The sequence below is a fragment of the Hypomesus transpacificus genome, chromosome 1 (genome assembly GCF_021917145.1).
Source record: "Hypomesus transpacificus isolate Combined female chromosome 1, fHypTra1, whole genome shotgun sequence".
Lineage (NCBI taxonomy): Eukaryota > Metazoa > Chordata > Actinopteri > Osmeriformes > Osmeridae > Hypomesus > Hypomesus transpacificus.
This window is the reverse complement of record NC_061060.1, coordinates 7,544,366-7,560,187: the sequence shown is the minus strand read 5'-3', so window position 1 is coordinate 7,560,187 and position 15,822 is coordinate 7,544,366. Positions and strand designations below refer to the sequence as shown.

The 15,822-nt window shown below is 45.1% G+C and overlaps 1 protein-coding gene across 5 annotated transcripts; it reads left to right on the top strand.

The window, feature by feature from the left end:
- Positions 1 to 1,055: 1,055 nt before the first annotated feature.
- On the top strand, positions 1,056 to 14,553 carry tnip1 (TNFAIP3 interacting protein 1). 5 transcript variants are annotated; one of them, XM_047043155.1, is made up of 19 exons: positions 1,091 to 1,146; positions 1,866 to 1,903; positions 3,787 to 3,970; positions 4,803 to 4,952; positions 5,249 to 5,331; positions 5,704 to 5,763; positions 6,556 to 6,768; positions 7,168 to 7,262; positions 7,726 to 7,870; positions 8,231 to 8,323; positions 8,448 to 8,513; positions 10,109 to 10,240; positions 10,653 to 10,781; positions 10,988 to 11,122; positions 11,217 to 11,342; positions 11,454 to 11,537; positions 11,944 to 12,078; positions 12,407 to 12,491; positions 12,643 to 14,553. In XM_047043155.1, the coding sequence occupies exons 2-19, from the start codon at positions 1,901 to 1,903 to the stop codon at positions 12,705 to 12,707; spliced, it is 1,983 nt and encodes a 660-aa protein (XP_046899111.1). In that variant the 5' UTR covers positions 1,091 to 1,146; positions 1,866 to 1,900; the 3' UTR covers positions 12,708 to 14,553. The 5 variants fall into 5 exon arrangements, with proteins under 5 accessions (XP_046899275.1, XP_046899111.1, XP_046899192.1 ...); XM_047043074.1 differs by lacking the exons at positions 1,091 to 1,146; positions 1,866 to 1,903 and adding exons at positions 2,445 to 2,520; positions 3,112 to 3,190; XM_047043319.1 differs by lacking the exon at positions 1,866 to 1,903 and having other exon boundaries at positions 1,056 to 1,146.
- Positions 14,554 to 15,822: the final 1,269 nt, after the last annotated feature.

The window sequence follows — 15,822 nt, the reverse complement described above, 5'->3', positions numbered from 1 at the left end:
AGGGTTCCGTTATGGGTTCTAGATCTACATACAGTATGGGTTCCAGTATGGGTTCTAGATCTGCATACTGCAATATGCTCTAGGAATGGTTTTGCGACTCATTACGGTGAGCAGTAGGGTGTAGTTCAATGATTAACTCTACTGATGTTGGCAGTGGCAGTGGCATTAGGAAACTCCCTAATAAGCTAACTGATTATACACCCGTATAAACTATGGACAAGGTTTTACTAGCCTTGAAAAGTCAGAACTGTTGTTCTCTTTCCACTGTTATAAAATACTGCTGCTCATAAAACAACTTGATTCCAGTTTACAGTAATTGACTACTCTGGCAATTCATAAATTAAACTTCAAAAAAGTATTTAAAATGTTGCTCTTTCAACTAACTTCAATGCTTAAGCAAACTTAATATATGATTATAATTAAAGGTAATTTATTGTATATGTTAAATTTATGATTTTGTTCCTCAAACATTCTGCTGTCCTTAAAAATTATATATGCACCACTGCAAAGTATATTCTCAGTGTACTGTATTTGACATATGAATGTGTGTGCGTATGTATGTGAGTGCAGCTGTTGTCAGGCCATCTTTGAGTTAAAAGAGGAAAGAAGAAAAAATGACTTGAGTGGAGGAAATCCCCTGCAGTAGGCCAGAATCCTAAGCAGCAGATACAGTTTGCAGCTCTCAAATGCATATTAGAGAAGAGAGGATGCTGCATACACAGTATTAAACATCTCAAAAGTTGTTCATGAGTGCACATTAAAGTATTACATTAAAATAGCAGATGTTGGCTTTTCAATGCATGCCAAATGACCGTGTTTGCTGCCTTATTCCTTTTGACAGCTTTGTAAGAGGAACCTTTGTTCTGTTCTGCAGTGATCCTGTTGTACTGTTTGAGCTATATATTGCAGTTCTGTTAAATGCCTGGAATAAAGAACAAAGAAGCAGATAATCAATATTTCATATCCTGGTGCTGCTTACTATGGGCAGGCCATGTAGTTGGACAGAGACCAGGTCCCCCTAGCTCAGGCTGAGAATTTCTGGGCCTTTCACTATGTGGGAAATTCCCATGTCTCTACATTAAAGTAGCTTCCCCCATTTAGCAGTTTCCTTAAAAAGTGCCTCTCGGACACAAGCAGAATGTGTGGGTGAGTTTAAGTTTAGATGTTTTGAGTATAGTTACGTTTTAAAATGTTCCTTATACAGTACATTGTCTTGTCAAAAAGATGATTTGTCTACTCTGTTCTTCTAAAGATTTTTGCCTATTCATATGTGCTAAGGTGTTAAAAAAAAAAAAAAATGCTTTGCCGGTTGAAAGACACTTTTAAATATTTATAAGTTGACTTTATTAACGTTACATATTGGTGTACTTGTTTATTTTCTACTGTGTTTATTTCTCTTATTAATCTACTAATGAATTTACTATTCAACACACACAACACACACATACACAAAAACTATTTACTGCATAACAGTGAATTTCTGCTTTATAATTTATGAACACTGTGTATTTTACATTAGCCATTATTGTTGTTTAAACAATGTTGTTGAACCAACAAAGGGAAAAAAAAGCATGGAAAGTCATAGAAATGTACGACTCCGCCAATAGTTCTATCTTTGGAGAGGGTCTTCCTTGATGTAACCAGTAATTAAGTGTTTCTATTTTCTTGAATGCACTATTCAATTTTCTAAGAAAAGCTGGGTTCAATTGATTCGAGTGTAATCGTTACATCGTATATGAGTGCCTGAGAACTTGGTGTCTTTGACGTTATGCTCACTAGATGGATCCCTAAAAGGATCTCTTTAGCAAATCCAATATGATATATATGGCAAAGACTGTTTTATTTAATGTGTGTTCACATTATAGATTTCAGAAACAGCAGTCTATGGACAAGCAATAACATGGTGAGTGGCAGCTGACATGGGACCTTGTTGTTGGTCATTATTTGGGGCAGGTTAGTTTGGTATTGCTAACCTTTTTTGGGACAGAGCCCTTTCTCAAATGCCCAGATATTGTGTATGATTATTGATTGTTTCCACAAGATGTCAGTGTTAGGAGTATCTTAATGGGCTCTCCAACAAACAATGAAAAGGATGTCTGCCTAGAATAACAGGACTCTTTCAGTGCATTGCATTTCGCTTGATAACCATGACTTAAAATTGGCATTCAATAGAACTGGTTTCACTGGCCTACTGCTGACTTGTTGATGTATTAGTCATGTCATATATGTTCATCACAATTGACATATTTCATTGCAAACTATTTATTTAAAAGCTCTGAACTTGAGATTATTATTGTTATTTTATTTTTTACAGTTATAAGCATAGATGCATACAAATGTGTTAGTTCTGCCTGTCTGTCCTTTCAACTGTGGAAAGCATCTCTATTGGTCTGCTCAGCTGTCAAACACGGATGTTTCCTTCAACGTTAGCAAGGTGGAATTTCCCAGGTTACAGCAGACCACTTCCGCACTAGCTAGATGTCTTGTTTGGGCAGACGAAGCGGCCACTGAAGCTGAAAGGTAGTGGAGCTAACACAAACAGAAGCTCCTTTGTTCTTATTTTGCCATGACATTGCCTATCTGATGACCGTGACATTGTGTTGGACAGGGAAAGGTTTTGAAGCAGACTCTTGATTTGGTGTGACGTAAAGGATCTGCTTGCTGGTCATATGCTAGCTAAATAGCTAGCTACTCAGCTTGCTGCAGTGCTGGCCGGCTAACCAGTTGCGCTTGCTATGTAGCTATCTACGTTAGCATTCAGTCCTATCTCAAGTCTCTAGGCTATCTGATTGTCCACATACACGTTTTTATCAGTGACATTTAAACGAGAAACAGTAACGGCGAGCATTACTGATAGTGTGTTTATTTACTATACTAAGCAGATATATCGGTTTCACTTTTATAGTGCTAGTATCCTTTGCCTATGACACCGACGATGAGCTTGCAGCTGACGCTACTAGGCTTGCTAGCGGGCTTGGAGAAAGAACGATGCTTTTTACGTGAATCAGATTGTGATAGCTTGTTAGCCAGAGCTTTGTTAACCAGATAGCACTAGAGATAACTAGCTAGCTAATAATACGATGCTCGCTTGCCATGTCCATTTCTAATCAGGTAACGTTACCATAGCTGGACTGGATACTTCTAATCAATAATGAACGAGGAGAGAAAGAGAGGCCGAAAAGACAAAGTGGTAAATTTACTTCATGGTGCCTAAGCTATGCTTCCCATCCCGTCTGCAGTACCATCGGCTCTACATACATGTGCAATTACCATGTTTACTGTATCATTGTGTAAAGGCTTTGTGTTGATTGACAGCTTGAACTGGCATGCCATGTACTTGATTCTCATCTCATGCTGGCTATATTATTTGGCTGCTGAACTCGACCGTGTTTTATTATGACAATGCTGACTTAAAAAAAAAAAAAGGCTTCATCTTTGATCATCTTGATGGAATAATGGTGTTGCCTATTCTAATTGTGTCCTGAAATAGATTTGCAGAAGTCCCCTTTGATGGCTTGCATTCAAATATGTACCTTTGCATTGTAAATGGTGTAAAGTGGGGAACAAAAACAAATATGTTGTGTTACTAATATCTCTTTAGGGCTTTTTCTCTCTGGATATATGCCATGTGTTCATAGTAAAGGTAGCCTAAACATCCCTTATTTGTCATTTTTTTTCCCTTTCAGTACAGTGCCAGGCTAAAAGGCAGGCTAATTATATACTTTGCAAGTCTAGGGCGTATCCACCATGACAACAACAAGTGACCTTTATGTTTTGTCTCTGCAGTTTAGAGCTCCGTGCCTGGTGAGTGAGGCGGTGGCGATGGAAGGAAAGGGCCCGTACCGCATCTACGACCCGGGTGGGGGTGAGGCCAAGGCCAGGGAGGAGGCTGGAGGGGGGAGCAGCTACCGGCTGCTCCTGGAGGAGAACAGCGTGTTGAGGGAGAGGATGAAGGGCCTGAAGAGCTTAGGTAAGACCCTTGGTCCAGAGCAGTTTTTTTTTTTTAAGTGTTGTGTTTGTGTGTGTGTGTGTGGGGGGGGGGGTTGTCTGAGGAGACAGGTGTGGGAATCAGGTAGATCGTTTGAGCTGAGCATCATCTTATCTTGCTGATGGCTCTGCATTCCCCAGTGCAGTACTTGTGTTGCCCACACAGCTGCGGACAGAGGGTAAGCTAAAGTAAATAAACAAGCAGTCTGAGGTTTTGCTGCTATTTCAGATGTGGTGAACTTTACCATTTATTTGGATGATTGTAGCTGCAAAGGTTAGAGGAATGACTTTGTTTACCATGAATACAAGGCACACATTTACCACTGACAGGAGACACAATTCTGTTCAGTTAATCCTACAAATTTATATTTCAATTTGTCACTGAGGTGTAACTTTGACAGCAGCACACGCCCCTGACCAGACTGACGTTTTGAACCATGACATGGTTTTCTGAGTTGTGGTTGTCTCTGTTGGAATGTGGTGAAACCTGATTCAGGTCTTTGGCGATGCGCTATCATGTCATGCTTCCAGTGAATGCCTTTCCTCTAAGGGGCACAGTCATGAGTCACCGAAAAGGCAACCGCTTCAGCCTGTTGATGTCCCACGGCAAATCTATGCTGCCTAAACTACATGATAGTTGCTCAGCGGACACGAACGCTGTTCAACACTGCATCCGTGTTAGAATGACTTACCTGTCGTTCTGTAGGATCGAATAGATTCCTAAACATGAGACGACAAGAAATTCACATCTGTCCACTTCTGACAAGACAAGAGAGAAAGGGATGAATGAATGAAGGGGAACTTCTGCCACTTAGGAGAGCTTCTGGAGGAGTCCCAGTCAGAGGCGAGCAGGCTCCGTCAGCGGGTGGAGGAGCTGGTGAGAGACAACGAGGCCCTCAAGTCCTCCACCTCCAGCTACGCCACCAGCCTGTGTACGGGTGGACCCATCCAGACGGAAACACGGGGTACGCGTCGTCCACTCTGGTGGTCTGACCCGATATTTTCTCACCATCATTATCTACTTGACGATTTGCGACGTAATTGATAGCTTTTAATGCAATTATTAACCCAGTTTAGGAGTGCCAGCGATTCATCGAAAACTGATTGACGTTTCTGAAATGACTTCCCTGCTCATGTTTTTCCCTACTAATATGATCATTTATTATTATTATTTATTGTTTTTATCTTGTTCCTCAGAGATCATGACTTGGCTCTTTCTCCCTGTCATATGACCATGACTCATGCCTGTTTAACCTTTCAGCTCAAGGTAAGCCCCTGGGTGCTGACCAGAGAGAGACCCAGTCAAGCCAGGCAGGAAAGGCTCTCCAGCCAGAGCAGCCCTGTGTGAGTAGAGACACTATTCTACCAAGAAGCCTTTTATGGCAAGGAGACAATTGTGCTGAAAGTTTTGAATGTGCTCCACACTTCGAAGCAGGTTTGCACAGATGACTGGATCAGTACAGCCTCTTGATGTGTTCCCTGGAGTTTTCTATACTCATAAAAGTAGCTGAATGCCATTTTTTCTTTTAAGTTTCTTTCTTTTTTTTTTATCTCTGCTTGGTCCGTGCAAACTGAAAGTAGCCAACATTCATTCTGAACAGTTAACTGAGGTGTTGGGCTTTGAACCCTTGGGACTTTTTATACGTTTGTTTTCGAATGTGAGATACTGGGTTCCTGCGATTAGCCATTTACTGTTGACCTGTTTGTTTCCTGTAGGAGGGTTTGTCGGAATTTGAGTTGGTGAATATGGAAGAGAAGGGCCCAGATCAACAAGCAGTAAGTACCCAAGTACCTTCCTAGGTCACCCTAACAGCTGGGGAATGTTGGGTAAATATATAGCTTTACTTGTAATCCAAACTAAACTATACAAGCTCTACATTCATAATAGCTATCAATTGGATAAAAGAGTCAAGAAAAAGAAATAAACGTATGTCATTTGAAAAGAACTCCTTTAAGTTTCCTTTGCTGTGAAGCCCCTCCTCTTTATGGCAATTTCTTCCAGATAGGAACATGTTCTGTACAGTGACTCAACAGCAAACTCAATACTGGTAGCTCCACACTGAGTCAACTGGGGGAAAGTCCAGGATTATTATTGCTGACCAGAATCACACCACTGACTCACACAAACACACACACACACACACACACACACACACACGCACACACCTTAAGGGAAAGCCTTCAAATGAAAGAATAATTGCAGAAATATTTTTCAACAGGTGTAGGGTTTTACCATGTCGTTTTTACTATATAGGCACTCATAAATCAGGAACCGCAGGAACGCAACAATAGGCACCCATTTCCCTTTGGCGCTGATAGAACAAAGACAAATTTCTTGGGCTAGAAAAAAATATATTTTGGAAATACTACCTCACTCTGGAACTGGACCTCCTTCTATGTTCAAAGGATGAATTGAATGTGAATGTAGGCTACACGTATGACCATCCCAGCATGGTACGATGGTGTGTCCCTACTGATGGCTGAGCTGTCTGTATGTCATTCCCACCCAGCACAGATGGAGCCGACTGACACGCATGTGTATTTGTTTTGTTTGTTAACTCCCTCCAGACAGGGGCAGGTGTGGGAGCAGGAGCCGCACACGTACCCCAAGAGAACATGGAACTGGCCAGCCAGCTGCAGAGACTGGAGAGCTCCTTCAGTATCTTTGCCGAGGAGTCCAACCCCAACCAGTTGCTCGCTCACCTGGGCCGCATGGCCGTGGAGTTTCACCACCTCTCCTCCAAGGTCCAGAAGAATGAGCAGAGGACTTCTCTTCTCCAGGTCAGAGAGACACACGCACAGACAGACAGGAGAATGGAGACCTCAAGTTTGACAAACAGACCAGGCTGTTACAATGACTACCAGTAGCGCGTTGTGTGTCAGAGAAGACTCATGCAGAACTTGGAAGGCTTCAGTTTTACATAACTAGTGGAAGTAAAAACTACCCAAGGACATTTCCCATCACAGGAGCTGACTGCTTTCAATACTGGAAATTAAACTTTTCTTGACAACCGTTGCAAGCCAGGTTTATTCCTCAAACATGACAGTTATTTTGAAATAGCTGTTACTGTAGCATTTATTGCAGAATCTCCAGAATGACAGAGAGGGAGGTCATTGAGGCAGTGTGTTTCGCAGTGAGAGAGGCTTGTTTCTGACCCAGTGGTGTTTTACTCCCTCCAGACACTGTGTGAGCAGCTGAGGCAGGAGAACAACGAACTTCGAAAGAAAATGGAGGAGGATCTTCAGTACAGGAATCGAGACTTGGAGCAACTCAGGTGACTCTGTCTTTCCTCCTGACTTTTGTCTAACCTCACCTCCCCCACCCCCTTTCAAGACGGGGGTTGTTGTCTCTGGGCCAGATGACGACTCACTCCGCTGCTGAAAGGACTTTCACTTCTCATCTTTTCGCTGATATAACGTCAACGACCACCCCACCCATGTGGAGTGTTTTCGTTTTTTGCCGCGGCTGCTTTCACAATCATCAAAGTGGAACGTTCTACCTGTGGGATTCAGATCCCTTATGGAGCCTGTATGCCTAGCGCCCTTGCCAAAAAAAGCAACCATGCGCAGATCAGCAAAAAGTGCAGAGCTTTCGTTTTTGGTAGAGGACTGTTCCAGTATTCCCCCTTGTCGTACCGTAGGTTCTTCCCAGAAGAATCCTGCTGCTAAGTGACTTTGCTAGGCTCTAGGGTAGGTTTCTGAGTGCTGAGGCTTACCGTCTTCTTCTTCTCTGTTCAGACAGGAGAACCAGAAGCTGAAGGAGCTGGTCACCGGGGAAGGAGCAGCTCCGGTGGAGGGTGAGCCTGCCGAGGCCAAAGAAGAGCCGGCCAAAGAGGAAACGCCCAGTGTAAGATCCAAGATGGAGGTTTCCACGCCGCAGAAGGTATGGAGATATCACTCGAAAGAACGGGGGTTTGGTTTGTTGAAATACAAAGCAAATGCATTTTGAGAGCGGAGCGTGAGAAGCTAAATGTTCTCTTGAACACAAGCGGTCGTTTTTGGTTGACGCACTCTCAATGTGTTTAGTTCTGTCTAGTCAGGGCTGGCTGACCCAATAAACAAACTAAACATTTGTTTGGGGCCCAGCGATTGGTTGCCCCCCCAAAAAAATAAATAAATATAAAATAAAATGTACAAAAACGTCCGGCCCTGTGTCCAGTTCTAAACACAGAACTAGGTAGTTCTTTTAGGTGTGTTTGTGGAGAGGTGAAAGGAGATTCAGGAGTGTTTCACATCCCTTCAGAGTGGGAAAGCTGGAGAGAAAACTCCAACCAAGCCGTGTGAACCGGAGGTGTACGAGAAGAAGATCAAGCTTTTGGAGAAGCAGAGAAAGGATGTGAGTGCTCTACCACATGGGAGAAGTCAGCGTTGTTTCCAAAAAAATATTGTTTAATTGACTCATTCTGTGGAGAAGTTCTCACCTGGAGTTCTTGTCGTGGTTCTTTCCCCCCTCCTGTCAGGTGCTGGAGGTGAACAAGCAGTGGGATATTCAGTGGAACTCAATGAAGTCCCAGTTTGAACAGAAGGTACGATAACGTCCATGTATTGTGTAGGTTGACTTCATCGCTGCCCTGATCTCAGGGCAGTTTCACACGTAGGCCCTGAGGTGGCCTGGGTTCTCAAGCTCCCAGATCAATGTCAGGAGACAGTTTTTGTACTGTAACTTCATTGAATACATCAGCAACTGCTCTGCCTCCACAACATGATCCAAAACTGAAGCCAGGTTTAGCTTCATGGTGTTTCCATGAGGATATACAGGAGGACTCTTTTGAAGTGCTCTTTACATCAGACTGTGCGCTCATATGGTTAGAAAATGATGTAGTGCAGTTTGTGTGTGTGTGTGTGTGTGTGTGTGAGCGAGCGAGCGAGCGAGAGATGGGTGGAAAAGGTTGAGCGTTGCGGATGGTACAGACTGTGCTCTCCGACCACAGGGCCATCTCACACCTCAGCCAGAATTCCCCTCACCTCTCGGCAGTACCCGCTGACTTCCTGCTGTGGTGCAGGCCAACACACACACACACACACACACACCTACGTACACACACACACTCCCACACACGCTCATCCTCCCTCACTTCCTCCCACATTCAAACACACGCAAATGCGCACACACACACACGAGCAAACTGTGTCTGTGGGGACGCCGTGTAACCCTCCTCACACAGCTTTCCGTTCGCGTCATCATCCTCGGGCTGCATACATAACAGGACGCGTGTGTCTGCTTTAGCTGGGCTCTCAATGTAGAAATATCTCCTTTTTGGCCCCATCTGCATTCCTATTTCAGTTTTGTCTCTCTAGCTGTTTGTTTGACAGTTTGTTCTTTTGAATATGATTGCAGTGAAGGTGATTGCATGACATGTAAATGTTATGGCGCCTCCAGTACCTGAGTGTGAAGGCCCCGTCACACCATAACGTTCTGGTCAACGTTCTCTGAACGTTCGAATCGTTCAATTTTGAGCGTTCGAGGGTGAGGTGGACACAGCTGGCGTGTGATTAACGTGTGACTATAAAGCATGACTAGCGTGGGACTGACGCATGAGGAGTGTGTAAGAGCGACCGTGTAAGACACCCCAGAAAACTATTAGCGTCTAATGACGTGTCACCGGCGTGCGACGACCTGTGCCTGGCGTGCGACGTACGATAAGTCAACGTTAGGCGAGCGTGTTGAGCGTGTCACTAACGTGTGATTAACGACAGAGTAGCATTTTGCTGGTGTGTGGGTTTTACGGTCAAACGGGTATAAAACGCCTGTTTTAACAACCAATTAACGCTAGGGTAACGACTGACTAACGATAGCCTAACGAGTGCAAGGTTAGTCAAACGTTCCACAAACGTTCTTCAGCGTTTAAAATTAAACGCTGAAGAACGCTTTCCGCCGTTCTCCGCAGATCACCGCCGGTTACCAGCGTCCACACAGCGCTCTCCTGGCGCTATACCAGCGACCATGGACGATTACCATTGTTTCCTCTAATGTCATAGAACGTTGACCAGAATGTTATGGTGTGACTGGGCCTTTAGCTAGGGTCCAGGTGTGTATGTGTGTGTGTACTGTCTGATTGTGTGTGTAGTAGACTGGCTCCTTTGGTGTTTCCTGGGGTTCACGTCTTGGGCTTCCCCTCAGATCACAGACCTCAGGCAGCGCCTCGCCGACTCCCAGAAGGCCGTGCTGGAGCTGGAGGCGGAGCGAGAACAGCGCCAACGGGACTACGATAAGAAGCTGCTGCTGGCCAAGTCTAAGATCGAGAACGTGCAGGTGAGCAGCACCGTGTGGGCGTGGGTGGGTCTGCTCCCAGCATGACGTGACCGCTGTCCCTGACATGTCTGGACTGAGCTTGGCGTGTTTGCTTTCGCCTTGTCATTGTTACCTGGATCAATCAAAGGGTTGTTATCGTTTCTGGGTTGAATATAGCTCCTGTACTTTCCCCAGCACTTAGCTGCTGTGACCGTGAGGCTTATTCTGGCAGCACACGGCTCTCTGTGGATCCCAGTCTGATCTGGAATACGATCTGTGATTCTCTTTTTGAATAGCTTGCACGGTGATGCCTATCTACGTAATGACGCGTCGCGATTTGAACAATAAAAAACGGGTCTGGCGAGCCCGAGCTGAAACCTTTTAAGTACCCATCCCTGGGCCTGCGTGCGCTAAGTGTGTGTGTGTGTTTCAGGGGGAGAAGGAGTGTTTGAACTCGGAGACGGTGGAGCTGAAGCAGAAAGTTCGGTACCTCCAGGACCAGCTGCTGCCCCTCAGCAAACAGAGAGAGTACCAGGAGAAGGAGATCCAACGCCTCAACAGGGTCAGGACCATGTGTGTGTGTGTGGGAAGTGTGTGTGTGTGTGTGTGTGTGTGTGTGTGTGTGTGTGTGTGTGTGTGTGTGTGTGTGTGTGTGTGTGTGTGTGTGTGTGTGTGTGTGTGTGTGTGTGTGTGTGTGTGTGTGTGTGTGTGAAACGTGTGTGTGTAAAGCTGGTGTTTTTTCTGTCTGACTCTCTCCATCTCTGTCAGGCTTTAGAAGAGGCCCTGAATCTACACCCCCCCTCCTCCTCCCAGCAACCACCCGGGCAGGGTAACCACGGCGATGGCCCCAGCAACTTGAGGAAGCAGGAGCTGCTCACACAAATTGCAGTGCTGAAAGAACAAGTAAGACCCATCCGTGCTCATACGCGCAGACAAAACACAAACATGATGAATGCACACAGAATCAGTCCTTTGTTTAAATCCCGTTTTGTCTCAGGTCAAGATCTTCGAGGAAGACTTCAGGAAAGAGAGGAGCGACAGAGAGCGGATGAACGAGGAAAAGGAAGACTTGAGGCGGCAGGTGGAAAGGCTGCAGGGTCAGATGACTAATCTGACTAATCAGGTAAGCCACACGCACGGGTGTCACTTGACTTGTGTGAGCCCTCAAACCCAGTTTGACATAACCCGCACCTTGAATGGACTGACCCTGGGGTCTGTTTGGTTTATCCCCCAGCTTCACCAGGCCCAGAACGAGTGTCAGAGAGAGCGCACGGAGCGCTGCAAGCTGGAGAGACTGCAGATGCAGCACCACAAACAGGTAGGTACTGGCTGGACCCCTTCTATCAAATCCATGTCACCCTCACTAGGGCCGGTCAACCTAGAGCAGCAGCACCCCCTTGTGGCCAGAGAGGGATCCCTCACAGAGAGAAGGAAACTCGACCGTGCTGAAAACACAGGACATTACATAGTCTGTACTGCTCCATGCTCCATCCACTCATGTCTAGTAGAAACAACAGGATATCCTGAAAAGTGGCTGGTGGATCGTCCATCCATCCATCCATTGGATGGAAAGTTTAAAAGTAAAAAAAACAAACAAACAAAAAAACAGACCCAACCCCCCCATTTCTCCACACCACGGTGGGGTGGCCACGCGTCCCCGTCCCCATCAGGACAGGCACACGTCCAGCTCAGTGAGCCGTCCCTGCTCTGGTCCCTCTGTGCAGGTGGGGCCCCAGGGCCTGGAGGGCTGGCCCGTCCACTTCCCTCCCCGGGCTCCCAACGCGGCCGGCGCCGCCGCTGCTGCCGCCGCCGCTGCCGCCGCCCCGCCCCCTGGACGAGACTTCCAACCTGTCACCCCGGTAAGGGTCTCTGTCCGGCCGCCCGTCGAGCAGCTCTGGCTGGGCTGCTGTCCACCCCCTGAGCCCCACCCAGCCTAGCCCATCCATGCCCTCTTGCAGTGGCGGAACTAGACACCTGCATGCAGACTTGTAGCCTTGTGGAGGGCCCCAGTGTAGGTCCTAGAGTGCAGGCAGAGACCTGCAGGGGGACAGTCAGGGTGCTTTCTTTTGCTCTCAGACGGGAGTGTGGTTGGAGCCGGACACGGTTGTCAGAGTGGTTCAGGGTGTGTGTGTGTGTGTGTGCGGGGTGTGACGCCAGGCTGATGGGTGCTCCTCTCTCCCCCCTCAGGCGTTCCCCTGGCAGTCGTCCTTCCCCCAGCCCCGGGGCCCCCGAGGAGCAGGGGAGGGCTCCCGGCCCCCTCCGGAGAATGCAGGTACAGTCAGCCGGCAATGGCTTTATCTCTGTTTCTCTGCCTCAACTCTCTCTCGCTCTCTCCTCCCCCCCCCCTCCCTCCTGTCACATCTCTACTGTTCTTCCACCGTACTCTATCTTTAAAGAGCTTTGCCGCCCCCCCGTTTCTGCAGATCAGTCCACAACGGCAGGCTTTGGCAAAAGGGAGCGACAGAACATGGACCCTGGAAAGCACTAAACACATTGCTGTCCGACGAGCCGTCGGAGCTGGGGTAGTAGCATGAATAAGTTTGTTTTTGAGTTGACAAGGTGTGATTTCAACTATAATTTTCCTACTGAACTGTAGATATTCGATTGTAATGTTGTTTATACTTGCGTTTTATAAGCCTATTTGTGAAACACTGTTTTCTCTATTCTGAATATATATAAATATATATACATATTATTTAGATTTTTTTAACTATTGTTTTTGAAGACTCAATATTTGCTTCATATGATTCTATGCAGGAACTGAAGTCATTTGTTGAATAGGTTGGAATTATTAAATACATTTTCAGACAATATACCTATGTCATTTTACCATTGCATAGGTTTTTGTTGGAGCCATTTTCCAACGGAAATGACAAGATTAGCTGTAGGCATTCCAATAATGCGTAATTATATACAGGTACATTGCCTTGGATTTTGAGTCATAGAAATTGTAATGTGAATGTTTCATTTAAGATGATTTGTTCTGTACCATTGATGTTCTAGAACTGTACCATACGTGTAACTGTTCAAAAGTGATTGTTGAAATACTAACATTTTGGGAAACAAGTTTTGATGGTATCATACCAAAAACATGGTTGTGATTATTGATAACTTATTTTTAATCTACAGTTTTGATAGTGGCATTGACTACATGTAAAACCATGGTCTTTAGTAATGCTGTTCTTTCTATGTCGTTGATGTACTCCCAATATATTGTAGCTATTAACATTGTATGTTTGTATCTAACACATCAACATGAACCCACACACCTAAAACTATTTTCCTTCTCATGAAACCACCTGATGGACCTAACCTCATTATATTCCAGCATTTTTACTTTTGGCATAATTGATTTGTTTACATACTACAATATTTTCACGTAGCCTGAGGGAGTTAGTCCACGGGGGGGGGGGGGGGGGGGGGGGGGGGGGGGGGGGGGGGGGGGGGGGGGGTCTGCAGCGGAGCGTTGGTGGTTTTGGGCTAGCCATGCTGTGGCACAGTAGTGTTGAACTGTCTCCTTTCCTCACATCCTCTTCTTACCTGCTACAGTAGCTACCTGGACCATACAGAGGCTTCAAAGACCTGTCCATTATTAAGGTTGATCTTAAACGTTTGGTCTAGATAGCGTTGTGTTCCTGCATCGTAGCAGCTGTTTGAATGTAAATGTTAATCCCATACCAAAAGGGTGCTGTTGACATGTGAAACATCCATGTTGAGTGAGGAAAGGAAGCTGTTCACCGCTGCTCAAGCTGCAGACGTATCGCCTCATGAAACCAGAACACCTCTGAGAAACTCTGCCAGGATGTCTTTGGACGGTCACTGTCCATCTACCTCCAAGGCCAGCATGCTCACACTGACCCGGGCCTGCCCGACTGACCTGTGAACCAGCGTGACCCACTGTCAAACTAGCCCACAACTCAAGTCTCAGTCCTCTCCAACACAGGGGCGGTGGCCACTGTCTCCATAGTTAAGGAATGCAATGTTTCTCCTTTGAAAATAGTGACTAGCTGATGTATATGTTTATGTAGACCCTGCCCCAAGGAGTGTGTAACAGACATTATACGATGGGAGTCCTTTTTCTTTGGGTGTAAATACGCTAGGACAAAACTAGCATGTTACAGAATGGATACAAATAATTCCAAATTGGTCCAAGTTGAATTGAGACGTCAGAAGATTTGCACTTTGAAAGGTATGCTGTAATTACTGGCAGTTGTATTTTCCTGGTTTGTAGTTTTGATTCTTTTTTTTTTTTGCAGTAGGCAAAAGCACATCTTATGTGAAACTTTTTGTATTTGACTGGCTTAATAATTAAATATATTCTAAATGTCTTCTAACATTTTTGTCTGGTTATTTTTGTTATTGCATTGTCAGTGACTTGGCTGAGGTCAACCGACCACTAAATTAAACCTGCGTCATCAAATATCAAAAAGTGATCTTATGTGTTAACATACAAATGAACATATACAGTGCCCTCCAAAAGTATTGGAACAGTGAGGCGAATTCCTTTATTTTTGCTGTAGACTGAAAACATTTGGGCTTGACATCAAATAATGAACGTGAGACCAGAGATCAACGTTTCAGCTTTTATTTCCAGGTATTTACATCAGGATCTGATGCACAACTAAGAAAATATCACATTTTGTTTGAATCCACCCATTTGTCATGTGAGCAAAAGTATTGGAACAGATATACTTAAAACATATTTAAGTGAATAAGACTTAATATTTAGTTGCAAATCCTTTGCTTTCAATAACTGCAGCAAGTCTGTGACCCATTGACGTCACCAAACTTTTGCATTCTTCCTTTTTGATGCTTTCCCAGGCTTTCACTGCAGCCTCTTTCAGTTGTTGTTTGTTTTGTGGGGTTCCTCCCTTCAGTCTCCTCTTAAGCAGGTAAAATGCATGCTCTATAGGGTTTAAGTCTGGAGATTGACTTGGCCAGTCTAATACCTTCCATTTCTTGCCCCTGATGAACTCCTTTGTTGTTTTGGCAGTGTGTTTTGGGTCGTTATCTTGCTGCATGATGAAGGCTCTGCCAATCAGTTTGGTTGCATCTTTCCTTAAATTGGCAGACAAAATGTTTCTGTAGACTTCCGAGTTCATTTTGCTGCTGCCATCATGTGTTACATCCTCAATGAAGATTAATGAGCCCGTCCTAGAAGAAGCCATGCAAGCCCAAGCCATGACATTACCTCCACCGTGTTTCACAGATGAGCTTGTGTGTTTGGGATCATGAGCAGTTCCTTTCTTTCTCCAAACTTTAGCCTTTCCATCACTTTGGTAAAAGTTAATCTTTGTCTCATCAGTCCATAAAACTTTGTCCAAGAATTTTTGAGGTTCATCTCTGTACTTTTTGGCATATTCCAGCCTGGCCTTCCTATTCTTCTTGCTAATGAGTGGTTTGCATCTTCTGGTGTAGCCCTTGTACTTTTGTTCATGAAGTCTTCTGCGAACAGTAGATAGTGATACCTTCACTCCTGCCATCTGGAGGTTGTTGCTGATCTCACTAACAGTTGTTTTAGGGTCTTTCTTTACAGCTCTCACAATGTTTCTGTCATCAACTGCTGATGTTTTCCTTGGTCTACCTGTTCGACGTCTGTTACT